At 49.5% G+C, this 18,172-nt stretch overlaps 1 protein-coding gene across 4 annotated transcripts in view; it reads right to left on the bottom strand.

The window, feature by feature from the left end:
- The window catches only part of SNX18 (sorting nexin 18), a 69,233-nt gene extending 60,468 nt beyond the window's left edge, over positions 1-8,765 (bottom strand). For 3 of the 4 annotated variants that reach the window (XM_088469424.1, XM_088469423.1, XM_088469425.1), the window contains exon 1: positions 7,130-8,765. In XM_088469424.1, coding sequence (XP_088325550.1) covers positions 7,130-8,633 — 1,504 coding nt within the window. In that variant the 5' untranslated portion in view covers positions 8,634-8,765. Of the gene's footprint in view, positions 1-6,265; positions 6,311-7,129 lie in introns of those variants that run through there. The other variant, XM_088469426.1, reaches the window with a different exon arrangement.
- Positions 8,766-18,172: the final 9,407 nt, after the last annotated feature.

Genomic DNA, 18,172 nt, shown 5'->3' with positions numbered 1-18,172 from the left:
AACAAATGGGAATATAGGTAAAGAATGCCCCTAATGAAGCCTGGAAATCCTGCCCTGCAGGTGATCAGGTTGTAGGTGTTCTGCATTCTGCAAAAATATCTACTTTTGGTTTAGAAAGTCTACAAGGTGAGCGTATCCTGCATCCATGTGGTAGATCACAGTATAGAGGCACTTTAGCAATGTACTGGGTCTGAACCTGGAAATTGCTGCTGTGAAATGTTCTATAAATGCTATTGTGTATATATATCTAACTCTATAACACACATCACGTTCTGTTAGAGATCTAAAACGTTTTCTTGTTACAAATGCTACTTGTACAACGGCCTCAGTTAAACGCGAATTGAATAGCACCGGGAAGGAGCTCTCGGATCTATTCAATTCAGCGCACGGTTAAGCCCGACTGAAAGATTTCTGCTCGCACCCCTCCGACAAAACTGCTGGCGCGACGCTGTTTTCTGCCCTTAGCAGGGCGGAAACAGCTTCGTGCCGGGCACTTTAGTCGCGAGTACAGGCATTGTCCAATAGAACGCCATGTTTAATGCGCGAGAACGGACATTCTTAGACATAACAGCGCGCTATTCAATTCGCGTTGAATTGAGCCCAAAGAGTCTTTAAAAACATAGGACCACTTGTATCATATGGATATTTCAGCATAATTACAATATTACGCTCTTGCGCTCCACGGAAATGTAACTACACTGCTCCTCCTGAAAGTATGGAGTGATAGAATATCCCTTTGTACAGAAAGTGTATTTTGCAGGTATAAATGCATCAGTGACTTATGTGATTGTACATCACGTGCTCAACTGGGAAAACGTGCAGACCAAAGAGAACTGAGTCAACAGGCGGCGGCAGTCAGGAACTCTCACTACCCTGCAAATATGCAAGCCATAACAGGAACTGGCCCACCAGTTACCACTCTAGTGACAGCTTACATAGTGGTGGGAGAGGTTCTCCAGCCAACGCTTGCTTGCCTAATGTAAGACATGTGGAGCAGTTTATAAAAAACAAAAAACCACTGGCAACATTCGCCAGAGCGAATATTTCTGTGATCCATGGATGAAAGACACTTCACCAATCAGGAAGTTTTGGAGGCGGGTAAGCCAGATCGCTGTAATGCTGCGTACACACGGTATGATAAGCAGTCAGATTTCAACGATAACGATCCTATCGTTAAAATCTGACAGTTTCTGGCCCCCGCAAACGATCATACGATAGTCGATGCGTGGCCACGTATGGTCGTGATCGACCAACTCCCGTCGTCTGTGCAAAGCAGGCAGACCTGGTCGATATCGATCAGGTTAGCCTGCTTACTATAGGGACATTCGCGGGTCGTTATAGTCGTTAAGAGATTACTGCATGTGTTGGATGAACATCCAACACATGCAGGACGATCAGACAACGATCGTCGGATCGTTGCCATCGTACCGTGTGTACGCAGCACTAGCAGCAAAAGACATCCCGAAGGAATGTCAAGTTACAGTCATGTGACACCACTGCTGCAAATTAAACACAAGAAGTGCGCATGTCATGGAGGCTACTTTCATACTGTTCCTGCTGCTACGCTCATACCAATGCATTCCAACACCAGCATGTCACTGCCAAGACATCAGATTGTACTTAGAAAGCCAATGAAAAGCTGGGTACGTTTTTATGTTTTTTTTTTCTTTTTGAATAACCACTCCACACACAGAACACAAGATAAACAAACGTTTTGGGTGTGGAATTCCTTTACTACGTGTGGTCTGTGTTCCACAGGGAGGTTAGAATAGGAGGGCTATTTGCACAGATAACAGCAGGGCGGTGTGAGATCACTGTATGAGGACAGAGCACATTCATCTGCATCTGTGAGCTCAGTGTCCTGTCACAATTCCAGCAGTGCCCATGCTGAGAGAAGCTAAATTCTGGGAGTGAAGCAGGCATTATAATCCTACTATATGTTCAGTGTATATACATAAGATTTACATCATTTATGCATACACATTAATGTGTTAAACTGATATGGGAATTGAACTTGTATCAGTTCTATAGAGGTTTCACTTTGTGGCTGCTCTTTAAGAAGATGCTATTGTTTATACTTTGCCATACGGAAAATAAAATCTGCTCAAAATGACCAAAAAAAGTGAGTGAGTGTGTGAGAGTGAGTGTGAGAGTGAGTGTGAGTGAGAGAGTGAGTGTGAGTGAGAGAGTGAGTGTGAGAGTGAGCGAGTGTGAGAGTGAGTGAGTGAGTGTGAGAGTGAGTGAATCAGTGAGTGTGAGTGTGTGTGAGTGAGTGAGTGTGTGTGAGTGTGTGTGAGAGTCAATGAGTGTGTGTGAGTGAGTGAATCAGTGAGTGTGAGTGAGTGTGTGAGTGAGTGAGTGTGTGTGAGTAATTGAAATTGCAAGGAAGTGGACTCAAAGTTCACCACGATATCTGCAACTTTAAGCTAATGCCACTACAAAGTCCTTCCCTGGCGCACATTTGTGCATATGAACGTGCAATGATGGAGACGCCCACTTTGAGATGCTGAAATACCGCTTAGTGCAGGGGTCTTCAACCTCCAGCTGTTGTGGAACTACACATCCCAGCATGCACTGCCACCTTTTTGATATAACAACATGCTAAAACTATGGCAGTGCATGCTGGGATGTGTAGTTCCACAGCAGCTGGAGGGCCAAGGTTGAAGACCCCTGGCTTAGTGCATCTGTATACACACCATTGGCAGGTACAGATTATACATCTGAATATGGCCCTGTGTGAACGAATCGGCGTCGCTGTACGCAAACTATCAGTGTGACTCCCATAAGACTTATCTTCGTGCATCTGATTAGCCACCACCGTTACCTCCCCATCACCGCCAAGGAACGCTCCCACACATTTCCTAAACACTTCTGCTACCGTGCGTCTGAAACTGTTCTGCGACTCTGTACAAACAAAAGCAGGACGCATGCGCAGGCGAAAAACATTGCTCAATTGCTTCTGACATTTGCCCGCATCTTGCCCAGTGTGTAGAAGTGACATGAAAGGAATAACATTTTAAAAACAAGAAACCCTACCACTTTACATTAGGGAACACCTGTTTTTTTTGTGACCCGGGATGGAGATCTAAGCATTAGATCCCTCTCTGGAAAATAAGATGTTTTCTGTAGTGAGTGCAATTGTCTGGTAACCCAGGAAGGATTCAATGGTTGGCTCGTACCCATAATTAATGGGTTCCCGACAGGAACTATCCAACAGTCTGTGTTACTGGCCATGCAAAGTAATGGCAGTTAAAGCGTTCAAAAGCCCGACTTTGAGGATTCTGCTCGCCACCTCAGGAGGGTGCGAGCAGAAATGGGTGCCTGCGGAACGTGCACTTATTAGCATCAACAATTGAACAGATCCAAGTCACGCTAGAAAGCAAATCGGGCCCCAAAAACAATTGAATTTCCCCCTAAGGGACAGGATAAGAAATCTTCTCCCCATGCCTGGACGTCCTTAGTTTCTGTAGTGTAGTAGGCTATTGCTCTTCACACTCACCAGATACAAATAACTTATTTGGAGGCACCTAGTCTGAAAGAGGAAGGCCTCTGCTTTGTAGGTACGAGGGGGAAGATAGGTTGGGGCAGAAAGTCCCCGATTCCCTGCTTTATAGAAAACCTTTGGGGCAGTTAAGTGGAGCACATCGTGCTTAGTGACATCACACACCAGTGTCACTACTATGCCACATTCCGTATGGCTCCCCACCAGAGTCGGTAACCGGTGGAGCAAGATAATGGTGCATACACAGTAGACGATAATTATATAGTTATCGTTCATTGTGTTCTATATCGTCCAGTGTGTATGCAAGACATAGTTAACGATGTGCGCTCCTGCGGAACGTTAACGATGTCTATCATCGCCCGTACTTTCAGGGCAACCTAATGATGTCATCAGATTCTGCAAGTTCGGGGATGAGGGAGGGTACCGTCACTGAACGATATCGTTCAGTGTGTATGCTCAATGTTGTTAATGACATTGAGCCCAGCAGTGCAGGGGAAACACTTAACGATATGCTCCATGAGCAATATTGTTAAGTGTGTATGCGGCTTAAGTCATCGCCCCCCTCTCCATTCACTGCAAACCTTTTCTGTTTTAGGGGATCAACTCAATTAGGAGCGATACTAAATTATACTGTCCTGGCGCACTTTAGGGGCGATGTGCACATATCCGTACATATATGTTACCATCATTTTCCCCTATGGATCTGCAAACTAATTTAGGGGTGACGTCAGGGTAATTTTTTAGCAATGTTGGGTGTCAAGTCTGTATCCCGACACTGTCACAATGGCACATCGCTTCTAACTGAATTGACCCCATAAACGTACATGATGAGGACGACACCCACTCATCGTCTGCAGTGATAGTTACATTTTAAACTCAAATTAGCTTTGATAAAAGTCAAAAAGTCTTTAGGCAACATGGGCATTTATCACACAAGCTCAAATATAATGAATTTTAATTGAAGAGTATTATTAATCAGGCACTTTGGACACTTGTCCAACACACTGCTGACAGCTTCTTAAATGCCACTTGAGTCATTACAGCACTGGAGTGATATTACTCATACAAATAATCATTTCAATTTGGAGCAACCAGACTATTTTAAAGAGCCTGTGTGATACCACCCAATGACAGCACTAAGCCACTAATATCCGGTCGGGCAACCTCTGACATAATAGAAACGCGTTAGCCGGGCATACAGCAGCTGGGATGTAGAGATACGAATACCTAAGTTTCCCGGTTGCTTATAACCAATTTAAAAAAAAAAAAAAAAAAAAACACCTGTCGCCTCACCTATATGATGTTACCGACTACCCTAATTTTACTGCGATTTTAAAAATGTATTGGAAGACATGTATAGGTAAAGCACAAATTAAAGGGCAATGTTTATAGTAAAGAATTTTATATATTCCTAGAATGCGACTGTTTATTAATTCATGGTAAATGGGGGTAGGCTTATGCGGGACAGGTATTCAATAACCTAAACAGATTATTTTTTTGTTTTTTTTTTAGCATAGTTCTAGTCACACAAATAAGGTGTATGTAGGATAGAGCAGATGCAGGTGGTTACAGTTTATAGGAGAGGAGGAAGGATGAATGGTTTCAAAATGTACTAAACTACTATAGACCTAAATCACTGTAGATAAACTTTTCCCATTCCATTTTACATCCTATGGTTTTATTACTATATTACTGATATGCATTGTAATGCTCCTGTCACTTTATAGACTATGAAAATAGTTTTCAACCTGTGTCAGATATTTTACAGGCATAAACTATCAGTCTCAACCTGCCTATCAGATAAGCAGAAGGAGTAACTAGTCTCACATGCAAAGAGGACAGTAAATAGCTGATATCGGTCAGACATCTGACAGGTACAATAAACCTTGATAAATAATATCCTGTAAGGTAAATTAGCTGCTAGTTGATGGAGGGACAGAGACTGCGATCATCAGAGCATCATCCTACTTACAGGTTGTCTGTATCAATGTATTAGGAGTATGTCAACAGAAAATTGTATCCAACTTCTAGACAATCATTGTAGCAGTGTATAGGTGGCAATGAATGAATGTCACTAGCTGCTACCATGGCACATACTTTGTAAAAAATGTCTGGCTAGACTGATCCTCTCCGACCAAAGAGAAACCATGTGTCAGGCTATATATGAATGTGGGGTTCCCTCTCAGACCAGCAGTGTTAAGGCGGGTATCCACTTCTAGATATACAAACGAGAGCATGATTACGACATTGCTGCCGTGCTCTCGTTTGTATATCTAGTGATGTGTCTAGACTGAACGTTCACTCGTTCAGTCCAGGCACATCCCTCATCCCCGCACATGCTGAACCTGACGAGATCGTCAGGTTGACCAGCATGCACGGGCGATGTCGGAAGCAACCAGCAGGCACATGCATCGCTGGTCGCTTCTGACCAAAATATGCCCGATGCATGCGCAATTTGCAAGCGATTGCACAATATCTACGTCGTTATCGTGCAATCGCTTGGTTAAATCGCTAATGACGGGGGTTCCCTCACAGACCACAGATGTGTCAAGCTATAAATTAATGGGGGGGGTTACTTGCCTTTTAGATCAACAGTGTCAGTCTATAAATGAATGGAAGGGGGGTGGTCCCTCTCAAACCAGAAGGGTTACCTCTAAGACAACCAGTGTCAGGCTATAAATGAATGGAGAGAGTTACCTGTAAAGCTGTATACACACAAAGATTTTCTGTTCAACCATCCAACTAGTTGATTGGTTGGAATGTAAATCTGGTAACGTATGGGAGTAACTGATGATCAGCAATTTGCTCCTAAATGCCAGAAAACAGATGAAAATGGTCGTCAGACAAGTTTGTTAAATGTTTGATCTAAACAATTTGTTCAAACAACAGTTTTTGTCCATTTTCCGGCGTTTGGGAGCAAATTGCTGATTGTCATTTGCTTTCATACCTTACCAGATTTTCATTCCAACCAATCAACTAGTTGGATGGTTGGACAGAAAATCTTTCTGTGTTTATGCAGCTTTAGACAACCAGTGTCAGGCTATAAATGAATATGGAGGTTACCTCTCTGAACATCGATGTCAGGCTACAAATGAATGGGTACGTTACCGCACAGACCAGCAGAGTCAGGCTATGAATGAATGGTAGGTTACAGCACAGACCAGCAGTGTGAGGCTATAAGTGAATGGGGGTCTCAGACGACCAGCAGTGTCAGACTATCAGTGAATGAATGGGAAGGTTACTTCACAGGCCAACAGTGTCCTGGTATTACCTCTCAAGGCCCCCATACACGGTGCAATATGCACCTTGCGACGTGACGGCTGAACCGACATATCGGGCGTTCCCCACACACTGAGCAATCCGCTGCCCAACATGCCAGAATCCCCTCCCGTATAGCACTGCATTGGGTCGTACATTGCATCCCCAGATCAAGTGAACATGCAATAAGTTCTGGAGATGTGATGTACGACCCCACGGGAGCGCGCACTGGCCGATTTCATGCTCACATACGGTACGACATAGCAGCGACTTCATACCAATCCGTCGGATCGGCTGCTATATCTCACCGTGTATGGGGGCCTACAGACCATCAGTGTAAGTCTATAAATGAATGAACTGGGTGGTTACCTCTCTGGACGTGGATGATATCTGGGAAGTTGGCCAGATGGCCCTGATAGACCACCAGCAAGTCCATGATTGGGTCCAGGTCCTGGCGAGGCTGCTCGGCGAACATCTCCCCAATGGCCTCGTAGGCCTCCGCCGTGAAGGCCATGGCCCGGTTCAGCCCGCCAGAGAAGGGCTGCTGGTCGATCTCGAAGGCCTGACCCAGACCCTTGAAGGCCATCCCGACCTTCTGGTACTCCTTCTTGAAGCCAGAGGCCTGCTTCCTGGCGAACTCTCCGGCCGTCTGGTTCATCATCAGCACCCCCTCGTCCATCCTCTTGGCGAAGGCCTTGAAGGCGTCCAGCTTGGCCTCCACCTCCTGCGGCTCCAGGATCTGTGCCCCTGGCATGGTGCTGAGGGTGAGGAAGAAGTTGGCCCCCACCATCTCGTCCTTCTCGCACTTTCTCTTGCCCTGCTTCCAAGCCTTCTCGTCCGTGCAGGTGAGGAAGTGCTGGAAGGCGTCGCAGCGGGCCAGCACCGGGTGGCTGCACATGTGCTCCATCCACCAGATGAGCCCCTTCCGCCGCTTGGAGATGAAGTCCTCCTCGAAGCGGCCGGTGGCCTGCTTCTCCGGGATGCGGGGCACGGAGAGGACCGGGAACTTCTCCAGCAGGCGGGCGTAGAGCCAGTCGAAGTGCTTGTAGCGGCGGTGGACCGGCAGGCCGGTGTGGCTGGGCAGCAGCCGGTAGGAGATGTAGCTCTTCATGCCCTTGAACTTGGTCTGCTTGGTGGGCTCGTCGATGGTGCAGCGGAACGGGTAGGGGTTCTCCTGCCACTCGGGGCCGTGCGGGCCCGGTACCGCGCACAGCCGCTCCCCATCCCGCACGAAGCCGGCCGCCTCGCCCAGCACGAATGCCTCGCCGCCGCTCTTCACGAAGGCGGAGAAGCGGTTGAGGTTGCGGCCCACCGTGGCCGAGGAGCCCCGGGAGGAGATGCTGCCGTAGGAGCCCGGTGGCATCTCGGAGCGGGTGGAGAGCCGGTAGCGGCTGCTGCTCTCGTAGTCATGGGGGGTGGCGGCGGCCGGGATCCCGCCGGGCTCGTCCGCGGTGGCGGAGCTGCTGTCGTCCCACTCGTCGTCCCAGTCGTCATCGCTGGCCTGGCTGGGTTGGTAGGGGAGGGAGCCCGGCCGGTAAGAGAAGCTCTGGAAGGGGTGGGCTGGAGCTGCTGCTGGCGGCGGCGCCGGCTCGTAGCCTCCCGGGGGCAGGTTGGCGTAGCGAGTGTCCCCGGCTGCCGGGACGGGGGGAGGCGGTGGCGGCGGCGGGGGAGGACCGGCCACTTCTCCCCGGAGGACTTCTACGTAGGAGGCTGGGAAGAGACCCCGCTCCCCGTGGCTGTTCGCCCCCTCCAGCCAGCCCTCGATGTCCTGCTCGCTGCACAGGCTCAGCAGCTCTGACTCCCGCAGCGACACCTCGCCCGGGTTCTCCGCTCGGAAGTCATAGAGAGCGCGGGCTCGGAGCGACATGGTCATGCCGGGGAGGGAGGCTGGCGGGCGGGCACCCGGGCCGGGCGTGGGGTAGAGACTAGGAGGACTCGGAGCCGCTGCTGTGATGCTGAAGTCAGGAGGAGAGTGTGGAGGGAACGAGCTGGTGGTGTCCGCGGCCCTGACTCCTCCTCCCCAGGCCGGCCTCCTGCGTCTCTGTCACATATCCCCCCTCCCCGTCCCTCATCCCGGCTCCCAGGCTGGGCTGTGCCCCAGTGTGTCAGGCGGCGGCGTCTCTGGATCTCGCCTCAGCACTGGGCCGGGATCTCGCAGCCGCCAGCGCTTTACACTTCCCTTCCTTTATCCTCCAGTATAACGGTACACCCAAGCATCTCCTCCTCCGTTATCCCAGTTACTACTTCTTCTCCAGTATCCCCAGCATCTCCTCCTCCGTTATCCCAGTTACTACTTATTCTCCAGTATCCCCAGCATCTCCTCCTCCGTTATCCCAGTTATTACTTCTCCAGTATCCCCAGCTTCTCCTCCTCCTCCGTTATCCCAGTTACTTCTTCCTCTCCAGTATCCCCAGCTTCTCCTCCTCCTCCGTTATCCCAGTTATTTCTTCCTCTCCAGTATCCCCAGCTTCTCCTCTTCCGTTATCCCAGTTACTACTTCTTCTCCAGTATCCCCAGCTTCTCCTCCTCCTCCGTTATCCCAGTTACTTCTTCCTCTCCAGTATCCCCAGCTTCTCCTCCTCCTCCGTTATCCCAGTTATTTCTTCCTCTCCAGTATCCCCAGCTTCTCCTCTTCCGTTATCCCAGTTACTACTTCTCCAGTATCCCCAGCTTCTCCTCCTCCGTTATCCCAGTTATTACTTCTCCAGTATCCCCAGCTTCTCCTCCTCCTCCGTTATCCCAGTTACTTCTTCCTCTCCAGTATCCCCAGCTTCTCCTCTTCCGTTATCCCAGTTACTACTTGTTCTCCAGTATCCCCAGCTTCTCCTCCGTTATCCCAGTTATTACTTCTCCAGTATCCCCAGCTTCTCCTCCTCCGTTATCCCAGTTACTTCTTCCTCTCCAGTATTCCCAGCTTCTCCGTTATCCCAGTTATTACTTCTCCAGTATCCCCAGCTTCTCCTCCTCCTCCGTTATCCCAGTTACTTCTTCCTCTCCAGTATCCCCAGCTTCTCCTCCTCCTCCGTTATCCCAGTTATTTCTTCCTCTCCAGTATCCCCAGCTTCTCCTCCTCCGTTATCCCAGTTATTACTTCTCCAGTATCCCCAGCTTCTCCTCCTCCTCCGTTATCCCAGTTACTTCTTCCTCTCCAGTATCCCCAGCTTCTCCTCCGTTATCCCAGTTATTACTTCTCCAGTATCCCCAGCTTCTTCTCCTCCTCCGTTATCCCAGTTACTTCTTCCTCTCCAGTATCCCCAGCTTCTCCTCCTCCTCCGTTATCCCAGTTATTTCTTCCTCTCCAGTATCCCCAGCTTCTCCTCCTCTTCCGTTATCCCAGTTACTACTTCTTCTCCAGTATCCCCAGCTTCTCCTCCTCCTCCGTTATCCCAGTTACTTCTTCCTCTCCAGTATCCCCAGCTTCTCCTCCTCCTCCGTTATCCCAGTTATTTCTTCCTCTCCAGTATCCCCAGCTTCTCCTCTTCCGTTATCCCAGTTACTACTTCTTCTCCAGTATCCCCAGCTTCTCCTCCTCCGTTATCCCAGTTATTACTTCTCCAGTATCCCCAGCTTCTCCTCCTCCTCCGTTATCCCAGTTACTTCTTCCTCTCCAGTATCCCCAGCTTCTCCTCTTCCGTTATCCCAGTTACTACTTGTTCTCCAGTATCCCCAGCTTCTCCTCCTCCGTTATCCCAGTTATTACTTCTCCAGTATCCCCAGCTTCTCCTCCTCCGTTATCCCAGTTACTTCTTCCTCTCCAGTATTCCCAGCTTCTCCGTTATCCCAGTTATTACTTCTCCAGTATCCCCAGCTTCTCCTCCTCCTCCGTTATCCCAGTTACTTCTTCCTCTCCAGTATCCCCAGCTTCTCCTCCTCCTCCGTTATCCCAGTTATTTCTTCCTCTCCAGTATCCCCAGCTTCTCCTCCTCCGTTATCCCAGTTATTACTTCTCCAGTATCCCCAGCTTCTCCTCCTCCTCCGTTATCCCAGTTACTTCTTCCTCTCCAGTATCCCCAGCTTCTCCTCCGTTATCCCAGTTATTACTTCTCCAGTATCCCCAGCTTCTTCTCCTCCTCCGTTATCCCAGTTACTTCTTCCTCTCCAGTATCCCCAGCTTCTCCTCCTCCTCCGTTATCCCAGTTATTTCTTCCTCTCATGTATCCCCAGCTTCTCCTCCTCTTCCGTTATCCCAGTTACTACTTCTTCTCCAGTATCCCCAGCTTCTCCTCCTCCTCCGTTATCCCAGTTACTTCTTCCTCTCCAGTATCCCCAGCTTCTCCTCCTCCTCCGTTATCCCAGTTATTTCTTCCTCTCCAGTATCCCCAGCTTCTCCTCTTCCGTTATCCCAGTTACTACTTCTTCTCCAGTATCCCCAGCTTCTCCTCCTCCGTTATCCCAGTTATTACTTCTCCAGTATCCCCAGCTTCTCCTCCTCCTCCGTTATCCCAGTTACTTCTTCCTCTCCAGTATCCCCAGCTTCTCCTCTTCCGTTATCCCAGTTACTACTTGTTCTCCAGTATCCCCAGCTTCTCCTCCTCCGTTATCCCAGTTATTACTTCTCCAGTATCCCCAGCTTCTCCTCCTCCTCCGTTATCCCAGTTACTTCTTCCTCTCCAGTATCCCCAGCTTCTCCTCTTCCGTTATCCCAGTTACTACTTGTTCTCCAGTATCCCCAGCTTCTCCTCCTCCGTTATCCCAGTTATTACTTCTCCAGTATCCCCAGCTTCTCCTCCTCCGTTATCCCAGTTACTTCTTCCTCTCCAGTATTCCCAGCTTCTCCGTTATCCCAGTTATTACTTCTCCAGTATCCCCAGCTTCTCCTCCTCCTCCGTTATCCCAGTTACTTCTTCCTCTCCAGTATCCCCAGCTTCTCCTCCTCCTCCGTTATCCCAGTTATTTCTTCCTCTCCAGTATCCCCAGCTTCTCCTCCTCCGTTATCCCAGTTATTACTTCTCCAGTATCCCCAGCTTCTCCTCCTCCTCCGTTATCCCAGTTACTTCTTCCTCTCCAGTATCCCCAGCTTCTCCTCCGTTATCCCAGTTATTACTTCTCCAGTATCCCCAGCTTCTTCTCCTCCTCCGTTATCCCAGTTACTTCTTCCTCTCCAGTATCCCCAGCTTCTCCTCCTCCTCCTTTATCCCAGTTATTTCTTCCTCTCCAGTATCCCCAGCTTCTCCTCCTCTTCCGTTATCCCAGTTACTACTTCTTCTCCAGTATCCCCAGCTTCTCCTCCTCCTCCGTTATCCCAGTTACTTCTTCCTCTCCAGTATCCCCAGCTTCTCCTCCTCCTCCGTTATCCCAGTTATTTCTTCCTCTCCAGTATCCCCAGCTTCTCCTCTTCCGTTATCCCAGTTACTACTTCTTCTCCAGTATCCCCAGCTTCTCCTCCTCCGTTATCCCAGTTATTACTTCTCCAGTATCCCCAGCTTCTCCTCCTCCTCCGTTATCCCAGTTACTTCTTCCTCTCCAGTATCCCCAGCTTCTCCTCTTCCGTTATCCCAGTTACTACTTGTTCTCCAGTATCCCCAGCTTCTCCTCCTCCGTTATCCCAGTTATTACTTCTCCAGTATCCCCAGCTTCTCCTCCTCCTCCGTTATCCCAGTTACTTCTTCCTCTCCAGTATCCCCAGCTTCTCCTCCGTTATCCCAGTTATTACTTCTCCAGTATCCCCAGCTTCTCCTCCTCCTCCGTTATCCCAGTTACTTCTTCCTCTCCAGTATCCCCAGCTTCTCCTCCTCCTCCGTTATCCCAGTTATTTCTTCCTCTCCAGTATCCCCAGCTTCTCCTCTTCCGTTATCCCAGTTACTACTTCTTCTCCAGTATCCCCAGCTTCTCCTCCTCCTCCGTTATCCCAGTTACTTCTTCCTCTCCAGTATCCCCAGCTTCTCCTCCTCCTCCGTTATCCCAGTTATTTCTTCCTCTCCAGTATCCCCAGCTTCTCCTCTTCCGTTATCCCAGTTACTACTTCTTCTCCAGTATCCCCAGCTTCTCCTCCTCCGTTATCCCAGTTATTACTTCTCCAGTATCCCCAGCTTCTCCTCCTCCTCCGTTATCCCAGTTACTTCTTCCTCTCCAGTATCCCCAGCTTCTCCTCCGTTATCCCAGTTATTACTTCTCCAGTATCCCCAGCTTCTCCTCCTCCTCCGTTATCCCAGTTACTTCTTCCTCTCCAGTATCCCCAGCTTCTCCTCCTCCTCCGTTATCCCAGTTATTTCTTCCTCTCCAGTATCCCCAGCTTCTCCTCCTCCTCCGTTATCCCAGTTATTTCTTCCTCTCCAGTATCCCCAGCTTCTCCTCTTCCGTTATCCCAGTTACTACTTCTTCTCCAGTATCCCCAGCTTCTCCTCCTCCGTTATCCCAGTTATTACTTCTCCAGTATCCCCAGCTTCTCCTCCTCCTCCGTTATCCCAGTTACTTCTTCCTCTCCAGTATCCCCAGCTTCTCCTCCGTTATCCCAGTTATTACTTCTCCAGTATCCCCAGCTTCTCCTCCTCCTCCTCCGTTATCCCAGTTACTTCTTCCTCTCCAGTAACCCCAGCTTCTCCTCCTCCTCCGTTATCCCAGTTACTTCTTCCTCTCCAGTATCCCCAGCTTCTCCTCCTCCTCCGTTATCCCAGTTATTTCTTCCTCTCCAGTATCCCCAGCTTCTCCTCTTCCGTTATCCCAGTTACTACTTCTTCTCCAGTATCCCCAGCTTCTCCTCCTCCTCCGTTATCCCAGTTACTTCTTCCTCTCCAGTATCCCCAGCTTCTCCTCCTCCTCCGTTATCCCAGTTATTTCTTCCTCTCCAGTATCCCCAGCTTCTCCTCTTCCGTTATCCCAGTTACTACTTCTCCAGTATCCCCAGCTTCTCCTCCTCCGTTATCCCAGTTATTACTTCTCCAGTATCCCCAGCTTCTCCTCCTCCTCCGTTATCCCAGTTACTTCTTCCTCTCCAGTATCCCCAGCTTCTCCTCTTCCGTTATCCCAGTTACTACTTGTTCTCCAGTATCCCCAGCTTCTCCTCCTCCGTTATCCCAGTTATTACTTCTCCAGTATCCCCAGCTTCTCCTCCTCCGTTATCCCAGTTACTTCTTCCTCTCCAGTATTCCCAGCTTCTCCGTTATCCCAGTTATTACTTCTCCAGTATCCCCAGCTTCTCCTCCTCCTCCGTTATCCCAGTTACTTCTTCCTCTCCAGTATCCCCAGCTTCTCCTCCTCCTCCGTTATCCCAGTTATTTCTTCCTCTCCAGTATCCCCAGCTTCTCCTCCTCCGTTATCCCAGTTATTACTTCTCCAGTATCCCCAGCTTCTCCTCCTCCTCCGTTATCCCAGTTACTTCTTCCTCTCCAGTATCCCCAGCTTCTCCTCCGTTATCCCAGTTATTACTTCTCCAGTATCCCCAGCTTCTTCTCCTCCTCCGTTATCCCAGTTACTTCTTCCTCTCCAGTATCCCCAGCTTCTCCTCCTCCTCCGTTATCCCAGTTATTTCTTCCTCTCCAGTATCCCCAGCTTCTCCTCCTCTTCCGTTATCCCAGTTACTACTTCTTCTCCAGTATCCCCAGCTTCTCCTCCTCCTCCGTTATCCCAGTTACTTCTTCCTCTCCAGTATCCCCAGCTTCTCCTCCTCCTCCGTTATCCCAGTTATTTCTTCCTCTCCAGTATCCCCAGCTTCTCCTCTTCCGTTATCCCAGTTACTACTTCTTCTCCAGTATCCCCAGCTTCTCCTCCTCCGTTATCCCAGTTATTACTTCTCCAGTATCCCCAGCTTCTCCTCCTCCTCCGTTATCCCAGTTACTTCTTCCTCTCCAGTATCCCCAGCTTCTCCTCTTCCGTTATCCCAGTTACTACTTGTTCTCCAGTATCCCCAGCTTCTCCTCCTCCGTTATCCCAGATATTACTTCTCCAGTATCCCCAGCTTCTCCTCCTCCTCCGTTATCCCAGTTACTTCTTCCTCTCCAGTATCCCCAGCTTCTCCTCCGTTATCCCAGTTATTACTTCTCCAGTATCCCCAGCTTCTCCTCCTCCTCCGTTATCCCAGTTACTTCTTCCTCTCCAGTATCCCCAGCTTCTCCTCCTCCTCCTCCGTTATCCCAGTTATTTCTTCCTCTCCAGTATCCCCAGCTTCTCCTCTTCCGTTATCCCAGTTACTACTTCTTCTCCAGTATCCCCAGCTTCTCCTCCTCCTCCGTTATCCCAGTTACTTCTTCCTCTCCAGTATCCCCAGCTTCTCCTCCTCCTCCGTTATCCCAGTTATTTCTTCCTCTCCAGTATCCCCAGCTTCTCCTCTTCCGTTATCCCAGTTACTACCTCTTCTCCAGTATCCCCAGCTTCTCCTCCTCCGTTATCCCAGTTATTACTTCTCCAGTATCCCCAGCTTCTCCTCCTCCTCCGTTATCCCAGTTACTTCTTCCTCTCCAGTATCCCCAGCTTCTCCGTTATCCCAGTTATTACTTCTCCAGTATCCCCAGCTTCTCCTCCTCCTCCGTTATCCCAGTTACTTCTTCCTCTCCAGTATCCCCAGCTTCTCCTCCTCCTCCGTTATCCCAGTTATTTCTTCCTCTCCAGTATCCCCAGCTTCTCCTCCTCCGTTATCCCAGTTATTACTTCTCCAGTATCCCCAGCTTCTCCTCCTCCTCCGTTATCCCAGTTACTTCTTCCTCTCCAGTATCCCCAGCTTCTCCTCCGTTATCCCAGTTATTACTTCTCCAGTATCCCCAGCTTCTTCTCCTCCTCCGTTATCCCAGTTACTTCTTCCTCTCCAGTATCCCCAGCTTCTCCTCCTCCTCCATTATCCCAGTTATTTCTTCCTCTCCAGTATCCCCAGCTTCTCCTCCTCTTCCGTTATCCCAGTTACTACTTCTTCTCCAGTATCCCCAGCTTCTCCTCCTCCTCCGTTATCCCAGTTACTTCTTCCTCTCCAGTATCCCCAGCTTCTCCTCCTCCTCCGTTATCCCAGTTATTTCTTCCTCTCCAGTATCCCCAGCTTCTCCTCTTCCGTTATCCCAGTTACTACTTCTTCTCCAGTATCCCCAGCTTCTCCTCCTCCGTTATCCCAGTTATTACTTCTCCAGTATCCCCAGCTTCTCCTCCTCCTCCGTTATCCCAGTTACTTCTTCCTCTCCAGTATCCCCAGCTTCTCCTCTTCCGTTATCCCAGTTACTACTTGTTCTCCAGTATCCCCAGCTTCTCCTCCTCCGTTATCCCAGTTATTACTTCTCCAGTATCCCCAGCTTCTCCTCCTCCTCCGTTATCCCAGTTACTTCTTCCTCTCCAGTATCCCCAGCTTCTCCTCCGTTATCCCAGTTATTACTTCTCCAGTATCCCCAGCTTCTCCTCCTCCTCCGTTATCCCAGTTACTTCTTCCTCTCCAGTATCCCCAGCTTCTCCTCCTCCTCCGTTATCCCAGTTATTTCTTCCTCTCCAGTATCCCCAGCTTCTCCTCTTCCGTTATCCCAGTTACTACTTCTTCTCCAGTATCCCCAGCTTCTCCTCCTCCTCCGTTATCCCAGTTACTTCTTCCTCTCCAGTATCCCCAGCTTCTCCTCCGTTATCCCAGTTATTACTTCTCCAGTATCCCCAGCTTCTTCTCCTCCTCCGTTATCCCAGTTACTTCTTCCTCTCCAGTATCCCCAGCTTCTCCTCCTCCTCCGTTATCCCAGTTATTTCTTCCTCTCCAGTATCCCCAGCTTCTCCTCCTCTTCCGTTATCTCAGTTACTACTTCTTCTCCAGTATCCCCAGCTTCTCCTCCTCCTCCGTTATCCCAGTTACTTCTTCCTCTCCAGTATCCCCAGCTTCTCCTCCTCCTCCGTTATCCCAGTTATTTCTTCCTCTCCAGTATCCCCAGCTTCTCCTCTTCCGTTATCCCAGTTACTACTTCTTCTCCAGTATCCCCAGCTTCTCCTCCTCCGTTATCCCAGTTATTACTTCTCCAGTATCCCCAGCTTCTCCTCCTCCTCCGTTATCCCAGTTACTTCTTCCTCTCCAGTATCCCCAGCTTCTCCTCTTCCGTTATCCCAGTTACTACTTGTTCTCCAGTATCCCCAGCTTCTCCTCCTCCGTTATCCCAGTTATTACTTCTCCAGTATCCCCAGCTTCTCCTCCTCCTCCGTTATCCCAGTTACTTCTTCCTCTCCAGTATCCCCAGCTTCTCCTCCGTTATCCCAGTTATTACTTCTCCAGTATCCCCAGCTTCTCCTCCTCCTCCGTTATCCCAGTTACTTCTTCCTCTCCAGTATCCCCAGCTTCTCCTCCTCCTCCGTTATCCCAGTTATTTCTTCCTCTCCAGTATCCCCAGCTTCTCCTCTTCCGTTATCCCAGTTACTACTTCTTCTCCAGTATCCCCAGCTTCTCCTCCTCCTCCGTTATCCCAGTTACTTCTTCCTCTCCAGTATCCCCAGCTTCTCCTCCTCCTCCGTTATCCCAGTTATTTCTTACTCTCCAGTATCCCCAGCTTCTCCTCTTCCGTTATCCCAGTTACTACTTCTCCAGTATCCCCAGCTTCTCCTCCTCCGTTATCCCAGTTATTACTTCTCCAGTATCCCCAGCTTCTCCTCCTCCTCCGTTATCCCAGTTACTTCTTCCTCTCCAGTATCCCCAGCTTCTCCTCCGTTATCCCAGTTATTACTTCTCCAGTATCCCCAGCTTCTCCTCCTCCTCCGTTATCCCAGTTACTTCTTCCTCTCCAGTATCCCCAGCTTCTCCTCCTCCTCCGTTATCCCAGTTATTTCTTCCTCTCCAGTATCCCCAGCTTCTCCTCCTCCTCCGTTATCCCAGTTATTTCTTCCTCTCCAGTATCCCCAGCTTCTCCTCTTCCGTTATCCCAGTTACTACTTCTTCTCCAGTATCCCCAGCTTCTCCTCCTCCGTTATCCCAGTTATTACTTCTCCAGTATCCCCAGCTTCTCCTCCTCCTCCGTTATCCCAGTTACTTCTTCCTCTCCAGTATCCCCAGCTTCTCCTCCGTTATCCCAGTTATTACTTCTCCAGTATCCCCAGCTTCTCCTCCTCCTCCGTTATCCCAGTTACTTCTTCCTCTCCAGTAACCCCAGCTTCTCCTCCTCCTCCGTTATCCCAGTTACTTCTTCCTCTCCAGTATCCCCAGCTTCTCCTCCTCATCCGTTATCCCAGTTATTTCTTCCTCTCCAGTATCCCCAGCTTCTCCTCTTCCGTTATCCCTGTTACTACTTCTTCTCCAGTATCCCCAGCTTCTCCTCCTCCTCCGTTATCCCAGTTACTTCTTCCTCTCCAGTATCCCCAGCTTCTCCTCCTCCTCCGTTATCCCAGTTATTTCTTCCTCTCCAGTATCCCCAGCTTCTCCTCTTCCGTTATCCCAGTTACTACTTCTCCAGTATCCCCAGCTTCTCCTCCTCCGTTATCCCAGTTATTACTTCTCCAGTATCCCCAGCTTCTCCTCCTCCTCCGTTATCCCAGTTA

This window comes from Taudactylus pleione, unplaced genomic scaffold (assembly GCF_031769625.1).
Source record: "Taudactylus pleione unplaced genomic scaffold, aTauple2 ptg000092l, whole genome shotgun sequence".
In the NCBI taxonomy this organism is placed as follows: domain Eukaryota; kingdom Metazoa; phylum Chordata; class Amphibia; order Anura; family Myobatrachidae; genus Taudactylus; species Taudactylus pleione.
The sequence above is the reverse complement of the archived record's forward strand: the minus strand, read 5'-3'. Positions and strand labels throughout refer to the sequence as shown.